This window comes from Apteryx mantelli, chromosome Z, assembly GCF_036417845.1.
Source record: "Apteryx mantelli isolate bAptMan1 chromosome Z, bAptMan1.hap1, whole genome shotgun sequence".
In the NCBI taxonomy this organism is placed as follows: Eukaryota; Metazoa; Chordata; class Aves; order Apterygiformes; family Apterygidae; genus Apteryx; species Apteryx mantelli.
The window spans coordinates 34,607,153-34,634,683 of NC_090020.1; the positions used below are offsets into that span (position 1 = coordinate 34,607,153).

Sequence of the window (27,531 nt, forward strand, 5' to 3'; positions counted from 1 at the left end):
TATTATAAAGTGTGAGATGTTCTTGCTTGACATGAATTTGGGTACTTAATTTAAGAAGAGTTAACATAAGCAGATAACAGTCTGAAAAAATCTATAAAATAAATGGAGATTTAAGGGTTTCATTCCAAGACTACATCTATACATTACTCAGTTTAGAAAAGAAAAAATACACTCCCCTAGGAAAAGAAATAATAAATAAAAGTACATAAAAAGATCAGTAAAGTACGCCTGAATTTGATGATTCACGCTCTTGAATTATGCATCACTGCCTGCAAGCCATACCTCCAATCTGCATTGCAATCACTAAAATAATCATTTTTTAATTAAGTTTGAGATAAGGGAGTTGAAGCCTTACTTTTCCACTCCTGCAGACCTAAAAACCTTCTTACCCCAACATCTACATCAGCATCTAAAAATTTGGGGAACTTTTGTTTGATATTTTACTTGTGGTAATGTTCAGAAATAACTATCTGTGTCACTGTTCACAATATCAAAAAGGGATTTCACAAGAGCACTCACTAAAGAGATCAAGCAACTCCACCTCTCAGATTCATTTAATCGGTCTCCCTGACGATGATCAAACACAATATTGTAGCAGCTTATGCTCATTTAACATTTCGAAGATTGTTTTTCTTTCCTCATTCCCCACAGCCATATGGATTAGAAACTCATTTATTTCTCTTTGTTATGAAAACACAATCTGAAGCAGAAGCATGTAGCAAATTCAAAAAGAAGGATAATTATGCAACAAGTAAGCCACTGCATAATCTCATTATACCATAGATGGAGTTTGACAATAACAGAGTGACAAGAACATTTAGAATTAAAAGTCAACAAAATTAAAATGCATAAAATGAAATACATTTTAACATAATGTTTAACTGCAGCAAGAAGCAGCTGAAGCCCAAAGCTTAGTAAACTTGAAAAATGAATCCACTCTTCATATGCATAAAACAAAGACAGAAGTAACACTTGAGAGGATAAAATCACAGCCTTTAGTCCAGGCTGATAATCACTGTGGATCAAGGAAAGCTGCAACTGTGGTGTAAAACTATCATTCAGGGTTCTGTGTGGATTTTGGACATTGTCTATGAGGTATTGAGAATACTCCACTCTCACTAAACTTCATAGGAATAGAAGGAGATGAGCATGCCCAGGCTTATTAATTATTATTAGCTACAAAGTTAATAGGAGTTAAATAGATTGGAACATCAGAAATTAGATTCTGAATTACAGAGGAACAACAATAAAAATCTATATTAATTGGTTCTTGCTGATTATTTACTTTTTTTTAATAAACCCATGGATTTATTTGGTTTAGATTTTGATTTCTTTGTGTGGCTTCTTTTTCTCTCTAAAATCAGATTAAACAGTCCAGAAAAATAAAGCACATAGTGTTATTTTTTTTCTCTAATTAAAAAAACAAGTTTAACACACTGGCATAAATACTTTGGGAAAATAACCTTACCATACATAATAAAAGAGATTTTTAGTCTTCAGAACATATCCTTGTGGCTCTTAATGGAATAATGCTAAGGCTAGGTTTTTGCTGTTTGTTTGCTTTTTAAAGCCCTTTATCTTGTCAAAAGCTAAATTAGGTTTTATATTTAATTATTTACTTTAAACACTTTCAGTGTTGCTCTTTACATTCCACTGGTTTGCTTGATATATGCTTGCAACAATACACAGAACAAGTACTTTTACTCTTCCACTGAAACCTAATTCCCATTATTAAAGGAACGTACCCAAATGCTTTCTTCTTGACGATACTGCTTCCAGTTTCTTCCACTGTCGCTGAACATCAGCAGGTAGCTTGTTACCCAGTCGGAACTGCCATATCCACCCTGAGTAGCAACAGCAGTAACCTCCGTTCGTTCACCAAGATCAATCTGAAGCCACTGATATTTATTGGACACAAATGGAGACCAACCACCAGCACCTTAAAAGGGACAAAAAAACCTACTGAAATTTATTACTTATAGAAGCAAGTTAACACAAAACTTGTACGTGCAAAAATGAATGATTCAAGCTGCACCAAATCTGGCTTGATACTACCTGTCAATTAGCGTAAAAATTGATATGTATTACATGGATGTATGTAGCCATTTAAAACTATTAAAAGTCAGAGTGAATTTGCTTTACTCCTTATCTCGCTCTAAAATTCACTTTTGTTATGGATTCTTCTGAGTAATTTTTATTCAATTTGGCAATGCTCTTCAAGTTAACAATGCAGAATTTTATTTATTTGTTGTATACATCTCAATTTCTGTTACTTCCCATGGGCTAGATGACCTGTTGAGGTTCCTTCCAACCTGAATGATTCTGTGTGATTTTGTGTTCCACAAGGGCAGAATATACAAATTTATATATGAAGCAAGAAAGCACAATTAGATGATAAATTTACAGGTCCCTCTTAAAATGACCAATTTGTACACAAAACAATAAAAGAGTATGAGGTCTGCACATGCATACTTTCAATCAGGAGACCAACTCATGGAGATAAAGTTAAGCCTTTATGTGAGTGGTAGCAAGGCCAGGACCTTATTCCTGCATTTGATCAACACTGCCGTTTATGGAACTAAATAATAAAGTTTCCTTAATCAGCAGAATAAGTGATTTTAAAGGGGAAGCCAAAATTGCAGATGTTTAACCCCAAATGCATAAACTCCTACAGTATTTTAAGTACTGCTGCCTCATGCATGCGTGTCCAGGTCTTCACTTGCCTTCTGAAGTGAAACAGCCTCCTAATGCAACTCAGCACCAAATGCGCTGTATTAGCTTACATACTACAGCGGCAACATATTTCTAGCAGCATATTCACTACCGCAAAATCTAGGCAGACAAACAGCGCCCACCACGAGTTTTCTCTCTGGGAAGGGGCTGCTGATGTTCTTGAGCTTTCTCAAATGGTGGTCCCAGGGAATCCCGGCCTGTTTGGCCTCTTCCCTGGAAACAGTACAAGGTACATGTAAGGAGTAAAAGTAATAATGCAAAAGGAATATGACCTTGAATTTAAGACAATCGCAGATTTTTAAGGCAAACAACTTGGAAAAAAATTCTGGTCCTCCTCTCAGGTAAATTCAGTTCTTCATGAAAGCATCCTCTTTGGGGCCACTGAGAAGTTCCCCCACAATCAGCACCTAAAAGCCTCCATTCGCCCTGTGCCCACCTCTGCATAGCCGCCCTTGCCAACGTCAGCGCTTTCGGCAGTGCCACCTCCCAGCAGGCGAGTGTGGCATCCAGCCCAACAAAGGGGGCTGGTGCCCCCATGGGGGAGGCGACAGGCCACTGTTTGGGGCAGCATCCCCATGACCCCAGCCAACCAGGGCATCAGGACTGCCTTCCCACCAACAGGTCATAACGGCCCATGCCATCTCGTGCCACGAAAATCAATTCTCCCTTACTGCAGCTTGCTGCAAGTGGGCTAGATCCTGTTTAAAATGCAAGGCCAAGCAGTTGCAGTGAGGTTGGTCAGAACTGCCAAAAGGCATCTTCCTTCACAGCCAGTAGACTGGACAGGAAATTAGGGATTATGAGAACTATACAAAGTGGCAAACCAGTGTGAATACAGAATGAACTCCAGTAATAAATTCCCTTCATTCAAGCCATAATCACTGTTAAGTACCAACATATGTCTCATCATTCTCTAAGCAAGTCATATAACTTGCAAGGACTTTTAATTGCAAACTAGAGTTGATCAAAACATTTCCATGAAAAACCTCAATTTCCCATTAGAATTACTAAATGACATTTAGTCTTCAGAAATTTTCAATTTTCTGTCAAAGAAAATAATTCTTTTTTCTAAAGGTCTACAAATACTGTCCAAAGCAGTCAATTTATGAAAACACTGAATGTTAGAGAAACATTTACAAATTCTAGCTGTCTTTTCTTATGAACCTCTGCTGCTTCCTTTAATTCAGTCAGGGACTTGGAAATTTAGCAGGAGATTCATCATTTGACATCTGCCCAATATAAATTAGTCAAAATTAAATCAGTGACAAATTTCACATGCTCACACTTACTTTCTTTGAAGGCTCCACTAATATTTCCCATGCTCTGTGTTGAAATACAGGAAGCCAAACAAGACTTCCTTTAATGTTATTGCTTCGGAAGGAACAAGCAATACCATCTCCCCAGCAGTTTCACTGCTTGCATCTAAATTGCTATGTTGCAAAGTCCCCAACCTCAGCTTTGCATCCGCAGGGTTTCACTCTTCAGCAGCTGTGCAGAGCAATCTGGCAGTATTAGACATGCAGGAATTGGGAGCCCCCAGCCCTGGAGGTTAAACACCAGGCTTCAGGTATGCAAACGTCCACATCCTCCCGCCTCGCTCACGCTGAATGTGCTGCCGCATATCACACAAGACCAGGCAGCTTAACTCTCACAGCCAAGACCTTGGTTCATGCCCCAGCATTTTCAGGCACACACTGCCCTGCCGTGCAGTGATATCCCCAGCCCTGCCATTCAAAATGCTGTGTCACTGTGGTAAATCAGGTGATAGTTTTGAACTTTTCAACTGCGAGGGGGGCACTGTGGAGCCAGCAGGAGTCCACAGGCAGCCTGTGCTGAGAACATAATTTTTAAAGCTCATCTGCAAAAGTCATTTTCACTTGGAGACTGCAAAATATTATCTAGAATGAAGTGCAGCAAGACACACACAAAAATGTCTGAAAAAGTCAAAGCTGTGCTATGGTAGCATTATCTGCTGAGGTAGGTACTTCTGCCTTTAGTACCACATTTCCCAGAAAGTTCCCTCAAGGCAAGCCATGAGGAAGCCTATCCCCCTCACCATACTGCATGCACAGACACACAGACATCTGATACCAGGGACAGCCAGTCTGGGAAGCGCAATACACATGCAGCCCCAGATGTGCTAAGCTGGCCCTCCGCCAAGGAATGCCACATGAGAATCAAACGGCCATCGAGCAGAGGCAGCAGGACACCCCGAAGATCTGCGTGCAGCCACAGCCCAGCTTGGATCACCACTCAGCCACTGCAGCCCGCCTTGTCCAGCGGCGCAGCGTGGCACTGCCCCACTTCTGTACCATGCCTGCCCCTGCTTCCTTTTTGCTGTATCTTCTGCCCTTGCAGCAAGATTAATGTGAACACCAAACTGTTGTGTTTGGCAGGACCTTTTTTGTTGTATCGTACACTTGGACATGGCAATGCATGGAAGCCAGGGGCACAATGGATGTCAGAAGGATCTTGCAAAGAAACCTGAAAGGTCTGTCAGATATACGTGCCGTGCCACTTAGATACGTCTGGGGAGGTCTGCAGAGGCCCAGAAGTGTCTGCATGGGGATGCAGATATTGCATGTGTTGTTCAAGACCGTGCCAAAATGCACAAACACCAGGGACTGAAGTAAGATTTACAAGAAAAAACATAGCCTTACCGTTTCTAAACTTTTTGAATGATTGACTTTGCAATCTCAATAGAAATCTTAATTCTCAAGCTTTGCTTTCTGCCAGTGTCACATATAACATACATTTTCTTCAATCGCCTTTCACTGTATTTCCAATAGCCACTGATAAAGCATCTTTCCCTCTTATGAATTAACAACAAATCAGAAAAATCATTTTCACAGGGGAGACAATTTACATCTACAGTTTTGGGTTTTTTTGAACTTTGTCTCAGGAGGTGTTTAACCTTCATTTTCCCCTGCCCCTTGAGATTTTTTGCATACGCTATGCCAAAATTCTAGAGTCGGGCTGCAAAAGCATAAGGAGTTTCATGCTTGACTTCTGTTCAAAAGCAAGCATTAAATAGTTGCTCTTTATTGAAGAACTGCCTGACTAAAGTAATAAATAATGCCTGTTGGTTCTACTTAACATGTCAAATCTTCCTATTTTAACTTTTTTTTTAATATAAACATCTGAAAAAATATATAAACCCCTCAAATATATTGTAATTTTTTAAAAATACATTAACTTACTGAACACATCCAGCATCTGCAGACCTTTTTCTGAAGTACTGAATATTTCTCTTAACTCCTAAACTTCTGTTTTTCAGTTTCACTTTGCTAGCAACTTGCCAGCCTGCCTTGATGGTTGACAAGTAAATGGAGTGACTAGGGTTACTGGGAGGCAGAGACAAAATCAAATAGCATCGTTTCCATCAGTCACTGACACACTGATATATCAGTATGTACTAATAGAGAAACAGACTCCTACCTTAGATATAATATTTGTGAATAAGTTGATTATTAAATGATGGGAAATGCTGTTTTCTAAATTTTTGACCTATCTAATGCTTTAAAAAAGTACCTTAAAATTGATTCACTTGTAATAGATTTAAAATCTAAGAAGTCATGCATATTACATTCTTCAATGTTATAACATCCATTTTCAATTCAGTTTAATGGCAATTTATTGGGGTATCCCATTCACCTGACTAAAGCACTGACCAATGCTTTTCTGCAGAAGCTATATAGGGAGGTGTTACTCATTAGAACAATCAACTTGGAGTTTAGTGAACAATTTCCTTGGCACTTAAGTTGTTCAGCTATAAACAAGAGTATATTCCTATAATCTGTCTCCTGGATACAGACAGTAAGCTCACAGGAGAGGACCTGCTCTCCTTCAGACTGCTTGTGTCTCCAGAAGAGTTTCATTCTTATGTGCTTCACATATACTTTAAAGACTATGAGATGATTTTCTTTACTTCTGCAAGTGAAATATCCTCTGTCCTCCCCCACTGAACACCAATATAAATGAATCATAATGCTGAGTGGGCATTAGTTCCTCATCCTGACTCATGTTTGCTAGCGTAAGTGTTTTAAGGCATGTATTTTAATAATTTCTCAGTATGGCAATACCATTATGATTAAAGCACTAAAAATAGAAAAATTAGCAGAGTTAGCAAGTGGCTACCAAGAAGAAAACTGGACATGACTGAGGAAAAGGCCCAAAACTTCAAAACCATGACAGAAAATAGCTAAATAGTCTTACAGTGGATTTGGAAGGTTAGTAGAACTATGGAGTCTGGATTCAAATTACATTTACTATAGTTAAAACTTAACCTTGCTGGCAGAGAATTTATTAAGTGATGCTTAAGCTTTCTAACCTGGCACTCTGTGGTCATCAGACTGTTAGGCATCTTCTGCTTCATTTAAAAATCTCTGAACAATAGAGAAGAGAAACTGATATAAAGATTCCCCCACTGGGTAACCCCAAGATTCCCCCTCTGCTTGTTTATCCTACTATATGGCTTCCCTTTGCTATATTATGCAAGCTACAAAATAGCTGAAACTGGAACATGCATCAACACCAGCTTCTCCACATGCAATTCATTATACCATTTAGCTAACACCACTTTCAATTTTGGTCTATTTTTGCATATTTAATCAAAATAATGGCAAGCAATGTGTATAAGTAAAAATCCAGACTTAAACTAACACACATTGTAAAGGATGCTTTTCTTTGATTAACTAAGCTGTATTTCCCATGTGGATCATTTAACAGAAGCTGATTTTAATTTGAAGTCAATAAAGTTGCATGAGGGATGAATTTGGCTGCACATATTACAAAGAAGATTTTCTACATGCAAGCAATTGACAACTGAGGCCTCCTGTGCTTAGAAAAGTCAAATGAAGTGTGTTACAACATCAAAAAAAGACCAAAATATCAAAATGTAGTGTTATTTGCCTTTTCAACCTGAAAAGCAAGTCATCCTCTTTCACAAATGAAGATTTATGAGACTGTAGGCTAACAATGTAAGTAAACAATGCAAGGTTTTTATTCTACAAAAGTTTATTGATTGATGATGGCAGGGGGAGAAGAGGATGAATATTGGGATTGGTCCAGTTCTACTCTTGAATAAGGCAGTCTAAGAAATACAGCTCATACAGTTCGGAACTCCCACTTATATACACTAACAAAGTGCAAGAAAAGTAACTCTCAGGCAGGACGTAAGTGGTCAAAGATGTTAAAGAAGGCAAACTGTATCAGTAAATTGGCAAATTTGTCAGGAAGGAGTACGCAGAAGCTGGTGCAGCAATGCTGTTCTAAGTCTTACCTCAGTGATAAAAGACATGAACCTAAGCATCAAAAAATTAATCCCTGGACAAACTATAACAAGTAAAATTGAGAGGAGGATCAAGGACCTTGAGCCATTGAACTGAGAATCTGCTTTGGACATGCAAAGAAGGAGGCAGAGAGAGACTGCTAGATCTGAAGCCAACTCTGAAGTCAATGCTCCATATATAAAATTGCAGCATGGTGTTTTTCAATCACATTTGATAACTGCATCATCCTTTGCCTTTGATCTAAGCAAAATCCTATTGTTTCCCATCAGATTATTTTCAGAACTCAAAAGTCTTTCTAATTTTCATATATTATCTGTATTTAAGACTCTCAGACAAAACAGAGTCAATTCTGTGACCTAAAACAGCAAAAGGACATTCAGCGCAGTAATTCTCTGCTCCTGAAAAAGGGTCATCATTGCCTAAAGAAAGGATGGTATCTACCTGGTCCCTGAACAACCTTAATGTTTTTGTCTCTGCAGTATCATGTATTATTTTAAGCTGGTGAGTATAACAGGTACGTTGTGTTCCTGTAAATTGAGAAAACAAATAAATACGTCTTTATTTAAAGATCACTAAAACAATAGGCACAACTACAAAATTGTATTCCAGGAGTATACCTGCTTCATAATTTGAAACAAATAAGTAATGGAGAGAGGAAGGAACTTAATCATTTCTGAATATAAATCTCATTTGAATGAGTAAGATTTTGATGGCAACTGCATGTGCATAAGAGAAAGGGAATGAATTTTCTACATGAAGGAGACAGATTACTCATTTGAGAAACACTAAATGCAGTTGTGACCTACTACTTTATCAGTGTATAAAAAGACTCCACGGCTGGCCTGAATTCAGTGTCATGGGTCAGTATTCTTGCATAACTGGACTCAGGAGAAACCCACTGTCTCAAGTGACCCAAGTCTTTATCACTTTCCACTGATTTTAATAGTGCTTAAATTGAAGTTAGGAACCCAAGTGCTGTGTCCTAACTATCAAGAAAAAACAGTAACCTAAGAAATACTCTTATATTTATGCATGGCTTCTGAGCCGTAATGGAATGATCCTGGTCTTATCTTTATATGTTACAAACAGATGGAGAACTTTCATATAGGTTAAACTCAATATATACTAAGACCTTCCGAATAACTGAAACACAAAAAGAAATTCTGAATATGACCAAAGAATCAATATGCAATCTCTCCTTCACAGAAATCTTCAGAATGGTATCCTCCTTTAAGAATATGTATCTCTCTCTATTATGTTAAAACTAGATTTTATTTAGTTATGAAAACTCTGGAGGACTTGAATACCACCCAATCTTTCCCAACATATGAACCAACAGTTTCTGGGTTGTTATAGGGATTCTTGTCCGGGTTTCAGAAATATTGTGACTAGACAACTAAAATGTGCCTTTTTGATGGCCTGGTATTTGGAAAAATCCTAGGTCCAGCTGCAGAATTTCTCACTAGGATACTTTACGAGAAGCACTGTTTGAAACAAGACTGAAAAGTCCTACATGATCGGCATATGCTTCTGAAAGCTATAATAAGCTATCTCTGCTGACAAAGAGCTAGTAGAAAGAAATCTAGCTTCCTAGAAGCTGAGGGATGAGAAAGATCTTCCTCTGTGATTTCCGGGAACAAAATCAGAGAGAACAGCAATTTATTCCATGTAAGGAAGCTATATCTTCCCAGTACAGATGGCATGTAGAACTTTCTCAATGGAACTCAAAATTACTAGAGAATTTCAGGGGCTTTTAAGTTAGGTAGATCATCAGAAGAGCTATAAGGATGCCTCATTTACTCTTTTCTAAGGAGGATGGGTTGAGAAGCTTTTCCACTAGCCTCAACAGCAGCTGGAGACTGCCCTACAGAACAAGTCTATTTTCGTAGGAAGATCTACTGTGTTTTGAGATATTCTAAACCTGAGTATCAGTGAAGAAAATAGGTATGTTCTAAGAAGGAAAGCAGCAACTGCATTTATTTTTTCAGTTGTCAGAATATTTATCATGTAAGGATCCTAAATTTCAAAAGCATGGCAGGTGTTAGTCTTACTAGAAAAAATTTTAGGTTTTAATAATCATTTGTGACAAGTAGCAGTTACTATGTCAAGAGATGTTCCAGAGGCATTTTGCATCTGATTGAGGGTGACAGAAAAGTGCTTGGGAGTGGTGTTTATAATTACAAAGTTTACTCTTATCTCTATGGAGCCAGTTAGAAGAATGTAGCTCACTTTGATTCAGCCTATCTATCTTCTCTGTTGACAATAATTTAGATGAGTGAGTGACTGATTCCCATTTTGCATTGCATTTTCAGAAGTCTTTGAAGACATTTTTTCTCAATCAGTCGTTATTTAAATATATCCCAGGGAGATATTTCATAAAGGTGACTGACATGGTTTATCAAAAGGACACCTTATTTGTGATGATTCAAAGACTTACCAAAGCCACTACTTTTTCTTTGGGTTTTCCATCACTATCATAACACAAAGTGCTGTGAACCAACTGTCTACACTAGACAACATGTTTTGCACTGTGTTGGAAAGACCAAGTCTGAGTCAAATACTTTTATGTAATTAACACCACATATTGTTCTTTGCAAGGTAGCCCCATTGTCATAGAAATATTTAAGAGTTTTGAGAAATATTAATATGCAGTTGTAATTGTGAAGAATATATTGTGAGACTGAGTTGCTCCTGCTATATGTTAAAAAGGATTTTTTTTCCCCCAATAGAAGGCAGGTGTTAGAACAAATGTCCTTCCAATAGTTTTCTCCTGGAAAGGCAGTTTTTGTTCTTCACAGACCATGTTTCTTAGGAAGAAACTGTTCTGGAAATGTGCCAGTTCATTGCAAGATTTCCCTCATTCTTGACTATTACCATCCACTTTTACTGGATTGTCTTCAAACTATATCCCTTCCTAGGAACTGTGAACTGCATGTGGTGCGCAGGTGCACCCCATTTCAGAACATATTCTGACAATAATCCGGGACTGAAAGAAAGCCAGAATGTTTAATTTATAGAGAAATGCAGTCCTGTAGTAGTGCTTTTCTCCTCTTTTTTGTCTCTATTCCAGGTACATATATCTGGGCTCAGGGTGCTGGGTTAGTAATCCTCACTGCATGCGAAGATTGGATCATTATATTTATGATATACCTGCCACATTTTTCATCCTTAATCTTCTGCTTCTGTTTTGATTGGCAAAATGGGGACTTTTTATTCCTCATCATTCTTAATTTTGTCTGAGGCCATTTTGTTCACAGGTAGGTGATGCAAAGAAAACTTCCCAGGAAAAAAAGATCTTATTACTACCATCCTTCATTAAGCTGCTGAGTTTAAACAGACTTCTGATCCAAAATTCTGTGCCTGATACCATTTCTAATTGCATATCCAATGATGTGGTAGCAAATATCAACCAAAAGAAATACCTAATGGAAAATAGGTATTTAATTGTATCAATATTCACTCTAGCAAAACAAAAGAAAGTCATAATTAACTCTAAAACATTGTTCAGCACAATTTGATGCAGTTAAAGTTATACAGTCTTTCAGCCTAATAAATTTTTTACACCATCTTTACCTGACAACTGATTTCGGCAAATACCTATGTTTGTTTTCCTTGTTGAGTGGTCTTACCCAAGATGCTATTTACAATTTAAAACGAGGACAAATAATTAACCATAGCCATCATGATCAAAAATATTTTTACATTGACAAAGACGTTTTGACATTTAAACTTCTGCAATTCTCTCATTTTTGCCTGTAAAAACTTTTAATTTTTTTCCTTCTAATTGTTTTCCTTTCATTCCCTATGATGTGAAACATCCTGATGAGAGCTATCAAACTGAATCAGACTTGGTCCTTTTTATAGCCTCCTGTTTGCATCAAACTAGTTTGCCATCTCATTACTTCACTGAGTACAGTCACAGACTTAAAAGAAATGGAAAGCAAAAGTAAAACCTTTTGTACTGATCAGTTGGCCTCAGTATATGCAGCAGAGGAAGCCTGTCAACTGCTTTAAATATGTGCCACACACACACACACACACACACACACACAGCTTGCATTTCTGTGATCCAGACATTAATTTATGATTGGTATTCCTGTCTCCTCAAACATAAATCTATCTCTGGCATTTCAGTAGGAAATACTAACATTTATTAAAAGCAGATAAAGATAAGTATGGACCAAGAATTTTTTTTTCTTTTACTATACTGCAAAAAATTAGAAGCATAATTCAGATAGTCTCATATCTTCCTTAAAGAATTGCACATTTCTGTGGAGAGAGTGAAACAAGAATATCAGTAAGCTGTAGAAAGAATGGCAACAAATTTACAAATAATATCAAACCAAATCTTAAAAAACACTGAATTTTATTACCCAATTCTAATGTGAGGCCAGATTGTCTCCAGTTGTATTTAACAGGAGCGATATGTTTGTGCATTCTACTGGGGAATGAGCAGGGCAATAATATCTCTGAGCATATGAATAGGTTTGTGTCTGCCATTTTTATCACACTAATGTAATCTCAGTCCTTGATGAACCACTTTCTGATGGTGATACTTCTGGAAATGCTGATTCACTGACTTTGGCACCTGTCTTAGCACATACAGCATGCTGCAGTTAGTACAGCAAGGCAAACAGATAAAACGTTGGCACCTGCAGTTTCCAAGTAAACATACTCTAAGTGCATATATTTAAAACAGAAAATCTCAATTTGATTTCCATTATTGTGAGCATAAATTGCTACAGCTAGCAGCTGGGAACACTGGCCAACTCCATCTGGCTACTGGCCTGCACACAGATATGACATACACAAAGGGAACATGATTTTATAAGTAAGAAGATAAGTGTAATGTCACCTTTGTGGTTTTTAAAGTCTATCTGTGCTTGTGTGCACAAGAATATGAGTACTCCACAATGGACTGGTAGATATTCTGTAAACCAACTCAAATATTTAATCCGACCTCCATTCAGTTCTGCAGAAACTATTCTCTTTCAAGTGCTGCAATGTGCATGTACATGTGCTGTCCCAAGAGTGTGCATGTACATGTGTGGGCAAATATCCTGACAAAAACATAACAGGATGGCATCAAACCATTTAAATGCAATGTCCTTGCATAAACTATTATCTTAATTTGGTATTCCAGTTATCACTCCCAACATTCTTTTAACTTATGCAATTGTACATCCTACAACACCTATTTTAGAAAATGTGTACATTAATAATTAGAATATCTGCATCCCTCTGTCTACCAGCACTTTTCAGTAATTCCAAGGGAATATAGAAATTTATTCATATATCTCTATAGACACACTATGCCAGCTCCTCAGATATAAAATTAACATAACTCTATTGAAATCATTGTACTTAGTTTTCCATCATCTTTTCCATTTAAATGTTGATATAAGAGTTTAGTGCAAGGCTTTCTGAAAGACATGATTTAACCAATTCATTAGCCCATTTGCCTCCCTTGTTTTAATATTCCCATTCTTAGCAAAAGAATTCAAAAAATAACTACATTATTTCTCTTCAAACCTAAAGGAATTTCTGTTTCAGTGGTCTCTGTGTATTTCAAAATTTATGGATTCTGATGTTGTTATTCTACCATAGAATTATTAAATAAGTTCTGACTAAGAAGAGGTTTGAGCACTTTAAATTTGAAAAGGACAAACAGCATGCACTCCTGACTGCTCAGTTTTGTTGGCATAATGACAGAAAAGTATAATAATGATGGCTAGAAAAATAGTATAAGGAAAATGTAATTGAGCTAGACTAATGGACTTTCATAATCAGAAAATATAATCACATCTGGCTTGATTATCAGAAATAAAAGACAACATCTCTGTTGGTTAAATACTTAGATTATGGATGGTATAGGTATAACTATTACCAGTCTAAGTGTTTTATTATTGTTTCATGCAACTTTGGAGGACAAAGTTTATTAATAAGTACCTAACAATGAAGAAAAACTGCAGTTCAATTCACTTAAAATTTTGTCCTTGGAACAAAGCTTCATTTTTCAGCAATCCAGATTTTTTTTTCCCCAAAGAATATTATAATGATATTAGTCCTCATTTGTGTTTTTCAGAAATATCATTATAATGTTTATGAAACCAAATCAGCCAACCTCAACAGCCAAATGAGAAATTCAAGGACTTCATATTTGCATCAGTTTTACGGCAACTGGTGTATAACAAATGCACAGCTAAGCTGTATTATTTATAAAGCTATGTTTAACTTAAAAGCTTTTCTCACACTGAAAATTGTGCATTTATGCATATTCAGATGCCATCTTTTCAGAGCATCACAGCTTCTTACTTTTAATGACACCCATTACGCAGAGTAGAACTACTGCAATCAGGCTATATAATATACATCAAAAATAAATAAATCATAGTAGTTGTTGTGTAGAAAAGTTTTCACAGATTTTGGAAAAGTAATATTCTTGTTAAAAGCCTTGATGAATTGAACAGTACAGAGTCTGTGGTCTAGTATGACTTCAATCAATTTTTTCTTCAGAAATGTTGTATTATTTAAAATACTGCAGAGAATTGTTTTAAAGGAACATGATCAAAATGTAACCAATCTGTTATAACTTTATAATAGTGATATAGTCTCTTCTTGCATGTATGAACTAACTTTGTAAAGTGACATTTCTTTGGCATGAGTCTGATGATTTAGAAGTTAATCTGATATCAAGATGACAACCAAATCAGCAATTATCCATTAAATAATTGTATTTTTAGGAATAAAACCACCCTATTTAAAAATTAGTTTCAATCGCTTGCAACACAGGGATAAATAAAATGGCAGTTACTAAAATATAAACTCTTCTTCTGGACAAAATGAAAGGCCAACAATAAATATAACTGTAAGTAGATGTGATGAGACAATATTTGTGCTTTGTTTGCATCTATATTTATAGAATTACTAATTTCCAAATGCAAAGTGACATCTGACAGCACTGTTATTTTGTGTCTGTGGTCTATATGTATATGACATAGGCAGCTTAACTCATTCTACGTCCAGAAATATTATCCTAGATTGAGTAAAGAATAGGAAACAGGACTGATCTATCAGTATGTATTTCCAAAAGCTTTGGTCTATCTTACCTATCTTGCAACCCAAATGTATTATAGAAATAAATGGAAAGTGGTATTCCAGTGGTATTCCATTCCATGGGTTGGCTCCTTTGACTCGAAATTTTGGCTCTTTCTATTTTCAAGACTTCTTGAAAGAGATAATTATGACGAACACCTTGTATATGGTCTGTTTATGCTCAGCTTCTCATTTGCACAAATTCCCTTTAGTAGCATATTACTGGTTTGATTTAGAAACGCCAGGTGGCTAAGAAATACACGTTGCTAACTGCTTTCCAAATGGATATATGAACTAGAGAGCTCATTACTACTTACTTCTAAGTAATCTTGAAGAGTTTCAGTCAAGGATCAAGGCTAACTTGACCAAGGAATAGCAACTACCCAAGAATAAAAACTCAATCTCTGTTTCTATGAGAGTTTGAAACCCTTAGCCATTGCATTATCTAGTCAATATATTTGCCCACATGATAACATTTTATCTTTTCTTTTTGCTGATTTACATGCTTATGAGTTAATTTTGTTCATTTACTGCTGTAACCTATTGTTACAGCAGGTGAATGAAGGCAGAGTAATGTAAACATTTCTTGCTGGTGAAAACTAGTATTTAAAGAATATTCATCTACTATTAAATGAGTAGATGATAGTGAAACTATTTATTAATAACTAAAGAAATATAGTTTGCTAATTATTCATTATTACTAGCATCTTTTTTAGTTGCTAATTGTAAAAGAAATATCCTTCAGTGTGTGATCAGTCTTTTCTTTTACTGCGCTATAATGTGATCACAAGCTAAACAACAAGAAGATGATCCCGTTACAGCTGTGCAATACTAAAAATGTTTCCTGAGCATGGAAACTGTCAAATAGTGGAGTTTGAGAAGTTACATTCCGCCTACCAAGAGCAACCCATAGTTTCATATCCTAAGAAAAGGTGAAAACAGAAGCTTAAAACGTGGTCAAAATGTATGACAGACTTCAAGAATGAGGCCAGCAAGCCAGAAGCAATGCAGATATAGCACACAAAATGTGGATGGGAAGGTCAACTGCAGATAACCAAATTTAGCTGGAGTTCCCAGCAAAGAGAAATTCGCTGGTAGAAAGCAGCCTGCCCTCCCAGTCAGACCAGAGTACTGTAGCAATGCAGTAGATGTTATGTTAAAAAAAGATTTTAGAAAAGTCAAACTGGCCACAAAGGCACTGAAAAGCAGTAGCAGTGGTAAGCTCTTCCAGTTTTATCACCAGAGACACTATTACCATGTCTCTCATCTCCCACTTGCTGCAGGCAGTCACAAAATAACACAAAACACGGGCTTGCCCAAGTTCTTCCAGCTGTAAAATTTTCATGCATTTTGCAGATGTAGGCCTCATGGAGGGCTTCCCTTCTGGAGGATAATTAAGACTTTTGGAGAATAATTAACATTTAACTACTTCATAAATAAAATAACCAAAAGTTTTCTCTTCTCCAACACCAGTACAAAGAAAGCAGTTCATATACATGGTGTCATAACCTTTTCTGAAATAAAAAGTTAAACTGGACACTTTTGTAAACTGCGTCAATATAGCATGACTTTGTATCTTCCTAAAATAGTTAAACCAAATATACAGATATATGATTCTGTTACTGAGGTTCACTAAAAAATGCAGATCTTTGCCTAAATGGCAGGGTATTCTTGAGGTCCAAAGTTCAGTCCGTAGAAAAAACTTATACAAATACTGTATTATGTTTGCTTATTCCTTCTTTAGTCAGCAGCTGACAGTCCACTCTATGAGCCACCATAGAAATTAGGATTCTAATAGTTAAAAGTCCACTTCTAACTCGTTATTTCTGATGTAATATAACAGTAATATGTACACTTTGAGTTACTGAACAGGATGATGCACATATGGAATTGGAATGAGCCACCAATCAGTCACAGACCTGCCCTCAGATGATCATATTAACAGAGCCTTTTACAGCCAGATGTCAGCTATGAACCTTGATTGCCCAACCATTGCCTGCCAAGAGCCGACATGTTCTTCCTCCTTTATTAAGTCCCATGAAATGGAAAAGATATAGATCTGGATTTCAAATCCACTGATCTGTAAATAATGCAGGAAGAATTACATTATAGGAAACCCTGGTAGTATGGTTTGTTATTAATGTTATCCATTACTTCTAATTACATTTCCCTGTTTCCAAGTATTTAGAATTCTGTCAGACTTATAGCCAGGCTGAAATCTTTAGTTGTTTCAGGTTTATTTTTCTTTTACTATTTCCTGTTTTAATCTAACTAAAACCCTTAGCACTTCTAAGATTTGGACCAGAATTTTGCTAGTTATTAGATGATGAATATGTGTCAAAGGTATGGGGTTTTTTTTCTTTCCTTTCCAGCCACCACATTTAGCTGACTTATAAATATTTGCAAGCAAATGATCAACATTTGTGATAAGCTTTTTAGGCAAACACTCTGCAGAGCCTGCCTGTATGGATCCAGTGGAGCACTAGTGCTGTGGAGATCAACGGGCTAATGCCTGGCACCAGAACTGAAATTCCCAGCTCATTTTCCCAGCTCATTTTCTTTCTCTTGTTTGCTTTCTTCAGCTGATGGGAAGGCAGAAGATTCTGTATGGATAGACAAGATTTGGATCAAAGACAGGAAGTGTAGATTGGGACAAAAAACTAGAACTATGTGACTGGAAGTGGACCTCAGTTAAAGAGATTTAACCCAAGTACATCACGTTAGTCATAAATACTACTGAAATAATGTATGAAGAATGTCTTCAAGTGAGTTGAAAAGGGGTATTATAATGAATGACTCTCAGAGGGAGTAAGTGCTGGTCTTAGAAAAGAGCATTTTCTCTGCTGGATAGGTCATGTTTTCTTCACAAATACTGATCCTGTGAGGCAAAAAAGATCAACACTGTTGCAGATGAACACTTTTGCACAAATGGAGGTACTGCCAGTAGGTAACTTTTGTCAGATGGATGTAGATACTGTCTGCTTTCAGTTCAACAGGGAGCCAAAGGTTCAACTATACCAGAACCTGAACCAGCTCCAGGCAATAGTCAAATTCTTTAGCAAAATTGTGGGGTGCGATACTTTTTCAGAGAACTATTTTCATGTTAAGATATCCTGTACCTGCAGGGTCAGTTCTTGCATGTGACACTCAACCAGGTGCAGTGACTTCAGGTCTGGTTTGAGTATCTGGCAGTTCCACTGTGAAATTAAGTCCAGGCAGTCTGGAAGCTGGATCAAAGGCCAGAAGGACATCTGTAGCCACATGTCAGCCAAAACTGCCTCAGCTAGTATGAAGCTACAGAAAAAACGGTGTGTTTGTCTCTTCTGCTCTTTGAAATTGTGTAAAGACTAGAAAAATGAGTGGAAAAAGCACATGAAAGGCCTTGAGAGCTACTGCAAATGGAATATAGCCACACAAAACACTGGGAATCTAGTTTCCTGTTAAGCAGAATTCTGACATTTAGAAAACTCTTCTTGTCTGTCGCTATGTGAGTCCTCCCAAAGCAGGAGGGGGATTCAGCTGCTTCAGATCCTGGTACTGGCTCAAACAGTCCAGAGGTATTCATAATAGAATTCCCGGTGGTATAATTTTATATGCCGGAAATCCCAGTTCAATCCTAACTTCACCAGAATCCTCCTGTTTTCTTTTCAATTCCATGTCCCACAATATGATGAATACTTCAGGGAAAACTGCTTAATAGCAGCTCACAAAGTTTCACTGTTATTGAAGATATTATCTTAGAGATTAAAGTGAACCACATGGATCAGTCAAGTAGATGTATCTGGAAAGGAGCTCTTTAGAGTATTGGGAGAGATGGACAGAGAAAACTTTACTGGATTTGTGATAGAAAAAGTATCTGGCATGCTCCTAAGAAATGGGAATAGAGCCATGGTGATTTTAGCAATTATACCTTTCATTTGAACGTGAAGAATCCTATGGAAGTTTTTAGTCCCATAAGCATCGCTAGTCATAATAATCTAATTACGTATATAAATATATACATACTCTATATCCCCATGTACACACATTAGCAAATTTGAAGGTACCAATTATGACCACATAATTGATTTTATAATCTATCTGTACAAGAAGAATAAGTGAAAGATACATAACCAGAATAAAACTGGAGACAAACATAGGTATATGGGCAATAAATAGGAGATCCTTTGTTGCAGTTCCAAATCCTAGGTGAGCTGTTTTTCTCATCAGGAAATAAAATAAGCTGAAAATATATGTTTTTATTTATATCTCTAGCATTTCCATCTGGTGAAAAATTAAATGATGGAAGCTTTTCCATATTTTTACAGGCTTGAAAAATAATCAAGACTTCTTAGTTCTCCAATAGGCGAAACAATCCCTTGAGGAAACATAGTCAACAATGCGATGAGTTGTGAAATCTATAATTCTAATGGGTCGTTTCACTCTTGCCTGAGCTGCTCTTTCATGACTGCTCTTATAAGCTTAACAATTTCAAGGTCAACTTTGTATTAAATGTAGACAGTTGGCCTTCTGCAGTGAATTAGTAGCTATTCCTATGAGTATATATAGAAAATACATGTTAGGGGCTGTAATTTCCCTACAAAATGTATTTTAAAACTCTTACTGCTATGACTATTGGGGGGGAATAAAAAGACAATTTACAAAAGTAGTCCAGGCTAATCATTCAAATAATTTTCAATTTAGGAAAAAGACCTTATATATAAATATTGCTACTGTGCTAGACGGTAAGTTCAGAAAGCAGAAAACATAACTCTTGAATTATCACTTTAAAATACAAGAAGCTTGATTCATCATTAAAAATCAAAAACATTAACCCAAAATCTGTTCTGGTATTTTGTATTTTAGATTATGTGTGAGGTGCACATAACTAATCCTAGAAGTTCTTTTGCTGATCTTTCTGCTGAATATTTGCAACTTAGCAAAATGGAAATGCTTATATGTATATGGCTGTAGATTTGCTACACTTTGTAAACCTGAGTCAAAACACTAAGATTTTAGTAATTCAAAATAGTTCTCCAACAATAGCTGTAATTTGAAAAACTGGAAGTCTTACTGAATGGGCATCAGGGTTTAAGGAAATGGAAGATTTATTCTAGTATCAGTTTCTTTGAGCAACAACTGTTTTCTTAAGAGGAAGAGTTGTCTTTTTTGCCAGCTACTGGCCCCTGTAAAAAGAGAATGCAGTACTCTTACTAGTACTGTAATGCATTTGAAATTTATTAGCAAAAAAATTAAAGGGATATTCTGCAGCTAATAAGATAAGTTTGTCATTTGTGAGAAGACACTGAAGATCTTGAGACCTAAATAAGTATTTTAACAAAGGATTAAACAAAACAACACTGCATACATTGCCCAGAAGCATTATGATTAATAAGGCTAAAATGTCTATTTAAACTCTCATGGCTCATTAACTAACGCATGTCTTTGAGCTGTCTTGAAGCTTTTTGATGTAAAATATTGCAAAGATACATTGAAAGAAGTGGAAGTGCTCCACTGAATCTCTTATGAAACATCACTTGTGGAAGAAGAGCTGGAACAAAACATGAAAAAATACAAATAATTATTTCCAGTGATAAGTGATGTATTTTCTAGTCCTTTTTCCATTCCCAGTTAGTCATGATTTTTGTTTGATTTAAGTAACTTTTAAAATTTTTAAGTGCCCAGCTCTAGGATGCATCTGTATTTGCTACCTTTTTTGATTTTGATTTTAATTCAAAATTTTAACTGATTTTGTAATTTCTCTTAAACTGCACACATCATACAGAAGTATATGCATACAATAACCTCAAACTAAGGATTGTGCTTGCCAGATACAAAACTACTCATCCCTCTCAACCACAGCAAGAGTGGAGATCACATTTCATCCCTTCATTCTATATATAGAAATCAGGTACATTTTGGCATAAGACAGCTTAGCCACACTTAAAATGTTAGAAGTTGAAATGTCAAGAACTGTCTGAAAACTGATTTATCCGTGAGCTCCTGCTAGTCTGTTTTTGACAATTTACACTTTAAAATCAATAGAACCATTGGATTTCCCCTAAAAAAAAATCCATCTCACTATAGCCCAAGAATTTAATATCAAAGCCAGACTTCAGCTGCTTTATCTCTAAAAATAATGAGCTCAATATTTACTAATCAGTCACAAAACACAAATAAAAATGTAAACTGTAACAGTAAGAAGATTTGGTGAAGTATATTTTATACACTTGTTTATTTCTCTCAAATTATTAAAATTATTCTTTAACATTCCCACTTTTAAATTTCAGAATTTTCAATGGAATTTCCAAGTATTACTGAAACTAAACTACTGTCATCAGAAATGAATAACGCTTCAAGATCCGTTCACATCAAGGGGCTGTGGATTGTGCCTGTGCTGGAATTCCCACTCGTGTCTCTCTCCTCGTAGCTGCCAACACTGGAGATCTCAGTTCTGGGTATTTTTAAATCAACGATGAAATAGAATTCAATCTGATCAATGCCACCAGTACTTAAAATTTGGCCTTACTTCAAAATTTTATTAGTTATGAAAAAAAAAAAATACTTGTAGAGTATTCATTACTGCATGTATTTTGTTATATCTGAGAAATTTCAAAATCAGAGATCATTTTAACTTATCTAACAAAGAAGGCATGTCAATGAAGTGGATAAAGATAGATCTTTTATTACAGTATCCATGCACTCTTGACCACTGTTGAATACAATCTATTTTTTTTCGGTCTTCAGAGTCCTTTTTCAAAGATTAAGTTGTGTAGTAAAAACACTTATTTGGCCAGGAGGTAAACTGGCTTGACTAAGTCCTTCTCATCTTTCCCAAAGAGTCTGTTAGTTCTAATTTCTGGTGGATATTTCTTTCATTTTCCCCTAAATTATTGGGTAATAGGCTCAAAATTCCAATTTGGATTTCAAACTCTAAGAAGTCTTGAAGATTCTAACTGAATCTTTCAGGATCATCATGTTATACTGAGAATGACTAAATAGATTTGAATTTAAAATATAACCTCTCCTGAGACAGATTTGTTACTGTAGTAGTAATTACTATAATTTGGATTTTCATTTTGCATTTTCATTTACACCTATTTCCTCAAACAGGATTAATTAGGGTTACACTTTTCTGTGCTTATGTTCTGTCCCAAAACAATTTACTTTACATTTTCTTTTTTGTAATATTTCTGCGAAATTTGTTCGCAACAATGTAGAATTACTAGGAATCCTAAAACGTAATTTCCCTGTTCCTTTGCATTAGATTGACTGTGCATTGAAAATGACTGAAGTTAGAAATTATCTGCTACCTACCTATCTCAGCAGTGACCAGCCATTCATCTCCCAGATTGAACATCAGTCTCCTTCATCAATGCTTTCTTTATGTCATCATGCAAACGGTGCTGGGGAGCAGCTCATGGATGCTTTCCCATTTTGGTCTGGGAATGAGATATCTAGCAATCAACTCATGTTTCGGGCAGACTGCAACCTCAGGCAAAGTCCTGTATCTCCCCAGGTATCGCTGGTACCAGCAGCAGTAACCTCCTTTCAGGATAATCCTCTGCTAAAGGATTAGGGACTATGTATGGAACTAAACACAGCCAGAAGAGATGATAAATTTGCTATGAACACTCAATCTCTGACTTCGAAGTATTTACACAGTTTTTGCAATGGCTATCACTCCATTCCTGTAATGTTCACACATTTTGAACACTAAAAGAATAGACTTACATAAAGGCTGAACTGGGACCTGTGCATAAATATAAACAGCGCAGCCTTTATCTGCTTTCTACACACAGTCATGTTGAGCTGCATCCACAATTGTATTTGCTTGACTAAAGCAGAATGAAAAACAGGTTAATATGGAGAACAAACAACCGTATAAAATGAAGAACAACATTTTTTTTGTAAGCAAGAAATGCCTTTCTACAAAAAAAGAAAAAAGAAAAATCAGTAATATGAATAATTCTTGAGAAGAAGAAGAAGCAGTAGTGCTGGCAGTCTAAATAAATTCATGTACTGTATAAAGCTAGGGGATTTTTACCCTGAGCTACTGAAGACGGGGCAGACTAATTTACTGATGAACTTTTACATTTCTTTTCATGTTTCATTAGCCATAAAGTACAATACATGAGGCAAAGGCCAAGTCTAGATTTGATACTAACTGGTACCAAGTACCAATGTGGCATATTGATAACATTGATAACATTTCCTTTGTTCCAAACAACAGTAGCACAAGGCATATTAAATAAAATATTAAATTTTAGCAACATCATGACATGACGTTTTTTAATTCCACTGAATCCCTAATAGTACAAATTGAAGGAGGACAGTAAAAATTACTTAAGTTGTATGAAATGAGTGACCTGCCATTGGTTTATGTAAATTTTATGAAAATTTTTTTATACTTTGTTCCAAGGTGAGAAACAACAAAGAGAACACTCAGGTAAAGGCTTTGTGGAGTACTCACACACTCATAAACTATTTATCTGTAGAAAATAACTACAGAATATAACTCTTGTGTTTTGGATCCTAAAAATGATATGAATGTGAATATTAAGATTTATTACAATTTAATGATTCTTAAATGACCTCAATAATTAAAAAGACGTAATGTTGAACTTTGGATTGCTACACTTTTAACAGAATTCTTATTTACATTATGTAATGAAATAGAAAAATGAAATAGTAGTCAGAGAAGACTAGAACTTGAAAATGGCCACAAGTTTTCAGAGTCTTATAAATATCTTCAAAGTTTGTCCACCACAGGTGGATGCAGCAAAAAACTTTATTCTGTCTTTAAAACAGTATTGTTTAATTGTGAAGTGCCTGAAAGTAAAACTGAAGAGATATAGATAGATAGATATACAGACAGACATACACACACACACACACACACATACACATATATATATACATATATGTTTATATATAAAAAAGTAGAAAAAGATCTTCATAAAGAGCTGTACTGATTCTGTCCAAATCAATTCTACTTTGCTTTAGTATCTACCATGATGTTAATTTAACTGGCTGAAAAAAAACCTTAAAGTAGATTATTACTTCTGTTTATACATCACTAATTCTGCTAATGGAGCTATTTGACTTTTTTCATGCTGATTGCAGTCCCTGGGAGGAGTTATGGGAACAACCTCAATTGCAGACAAAGAAAATCATAAAACACAGTTCATATAGCTATCTTACAAGCACTTCTGGTGGAAGCTGGACCATGGTATGCTTGCATGATATTTATGCCAGTGGTGATGAACAGAATTAATCCCAGTGTGGACAAGACCATTAATTTGCAGGTATATGCTGCTCTGTACAGCAGCAACCATTGTAACATCCTCTATCTACTCTCTATGTCTGAATCATTTATTACGATCTGTCCGGCTATCAATCAAGCTCCCTGACAACCAACTCTGAGGGTACAAAACTGTTTGAAGAACCAAGGATAGATTCCACTGTTCACTGAAAATATGAAGAAAATATAGTAGGGGATATAATGAAGAAAATAGAGTAGGGGATATAATGTAGCCTCATACAGGTAAATACAATATTTGTAATATACAAGAGATCTTGCACTTCCTGTTCTAGCCTTCTTATCTCAGCTGGCATCATTTTTTTGGTTTTATTTTAAAAGAATTTTCATGATCTAACACTAATTTTTCTCCTTAAGTCTTCCTATCTATAACAGCGTATAAACACAAAATTTAGTTAAACAAAAATGATTAATCTAGAATATAAATTATTTCAGCTTTGGAAGGAAAAAAAAAGGATATTTGAGTAGAAGGCAGAGGCTGCTGCTCTTGGCTTGCCTAGAGACCAATGAAATGTGTTCAAAATTGCTGACTAATACAATTTCACTAATTCTCAGTCTCACCTGAAAACCTCCTCTCCTCACCTATTTATCTCCTGAGCAGGACTAGGCTGTGACAGAAAGTTTAAAAAGTGAACGAAGAGATAAGTATATATTATGCATACATAACACTGTTATCTGATCTAGCTGTCTTTAATATTTTATTTAATATTAAAGCAGTGTCTTTATTATTGTAGTTAACATTTAATAAACACAATTCCATTAATGGAGAGTTCAGGGTACTTTATTTTTATTCACTTTTATAAGAAATAGACTTCACAGAGTGAAGTCAGTGTAACCTACAAGTTAGTCATACTTTAAATACTAGTCAATTTAACATGAGGAATCTGTTATTTTCCAAAGATGCATTTTTCAGGAGTTTCCAGCTTGCTCTGAGCTCTTTCATGCTATTTTCTAAAGTGGCTTACTATAGGATTTTTACATCTTTGAGGTGTCTATATAAAAACATAAAGATAATGAAAGCATTTAGCTGAATTACCTACCTCTCTGACACTGACTTTCTGTGGGAATTAGCCACAGAAATATATGTGATAATATTACCATTTTGTAGACCTTTGAGACAAACACTGCCTGGGAATTCTGACTTCTCCTGACAGCAGAACCATACTGTCCCCATGGGATGGTGGCATGAGTACAACTCTCAATAAGGGAAAATACATCTTGCATGTCAGCAAATCAAGCACTAATTAAAGGTAAGAAAAAAACATTTTAAAGAAGATGGCAAGCGAGTGATCCCTTAACCTTTCATTCTAGGTTCTTAAAGTATGAACATTTCATGTGGGTGTGGCAGGAAAAATATTTTAAATTTTTATCACTTGCCTTTAGAAATGAAGGATTTAAGAATTCTTAAGAAATCGGAATTTGAGAAATTAATTTTACAATCAAATTGAAGTTACTAGAGATTACATCAGATGGAAAATTTCCTACTTCTTTAATTTAGTCTCTAATTTAATCTCTAATCTTGGCCCATCTAACATTAGGTGAATGCTTTTTTATGCTTTTGATTTATCAGCAACAAAATTTTTCCCCAAATATATGAGGAAAATCAGATGCACCAACACCTACAATCTATTTTTCCCTCCCTCAGAAAATTAAAGGAGGTCTGATCTTAAATTATTTACTCTGGCAAAACAGCCTTGGGGAGCCAAACTCTGTTATAACTCTCTAAAAGACATTCAACATTAATTCACATTTTGGGTAGCAATATAACCATTTTTTAAGATTTCAGAAATATATCCTTTAAAAATACGTAACACCAAAGTATCAACATGGAGAGATCAAAATCTATCTTTATTATATTAGAATATAACTAAAGTTATGGAATAAATGAGTTGTAACAAAATTTAATTTTTAAAGGTTTTTTTTAGTTGATCTTGTTCACAGCAGGTTCTACATTCTTAGAAGTATTTGAATACTCTAGCTGTATGCATAAAATCGTTCTTACCTTCCTATTCCCTCCATAGCTATATTTCAATTAGAAAAATAGTCCCAAACAATTCACCAGTAATATACTCTTATTACCATTTCCCTGCTTCTTCTGTGCTTTTCATTGTCATTTAAACTTCCTATTCCACTGATATTCTCACACATGAAATAGTCAATGCTGGCTGAAATCTTTGTTATGCTTGAAGGAATTTTGACTATGAAGCTGGAATTCACTTTCTGGAAATATCTGTATGATTATTTCTAACTCCTCATAAATGTTCATGAAAACACACTGCTCTGTAAATATTTTAAATATTTATAAATATTTTATACTATTTGCTCACTCTACTTATGAGTAATCTACTACTTCCTTTTTTTCTCCCATACACCTTTTGCAATATCAGAAGCATAATACAATGAAACAGCATAAATTTAACCACAGACATTAATGAAATCCTGTTAGTCAAATCCTGTCTTCACTGAAGTTGGTGTGAACTTCATTTTTTAAAACTCTTGATGTGCACCTACAATTTTATGCACAGCTTTTCATGTTATATTTAAGTTGTTAAAACATTCTCTATATCAAAATTGAAGATATACTATGATATTAAAACCAATAACTAGTATTTTAATAAATTGATGGCAATGTTCTCACTGATGGACCTGACCATGCCAAAGTTAGAGAAAAAAAATCATGATTTCTGCCTCAAAAACTAAATGGTCCAAGACTTTCCCTGTCAATACATCAGTATGCACCATCTGGCCTTTCTTTTATACATTAGCCACTGTAGCAATCATTGTATTCAGTTTAAAAATAAAATTTTCAGATTGCCACTCTTGCCTGTTTCCATATACACCTATTCAAGTTAGGTAACTCATAAAAATCTAAGCCCTGATGTTAGCTGGACCAACTTAGATTTGCTGTTAATTTATAAAAAAGCACAATGATTACCATCAGATTGGATAATTTTCATTCTAGCTTCATTTTCTTATTGCTTGTACTAAACCAAAATATCAGTCTTAATGAATTTTATTTGCATACTAATAAGGGAGTGAGGTCTTTTTAATTATCTTTTGGTGACTAACAAACCTAGCTGCTAGTAGGTTTTTAAATTTGTCTGCTTTTTT

At 35.6% G+C, this 27,531-nt stretch overlaps 1 protein-coding gene across 1 annotated transcript in view; it reads right to left on the reverse strand.

Annotated features, from left to right (window-relative positions):
• Positions 1 to 27,531, reverse strand: part of CNTNAP4 (contactin associated protein family member 4) — a 238,622-nt gene that overhangs the window by 160,178 nt on the left and 50,913 nt on the right. The window contains exon 3 of the mRNA XM_067315163.1: positions 1,746 to 1,939. Coding sequence (XP_067171264.1) covers positions 1,746 to 1,939 — 194 coding nt within the window. The remainder of the gene's footprint in view (positions 1 to 1,745; positions 1,940 to 27,531) is intronic.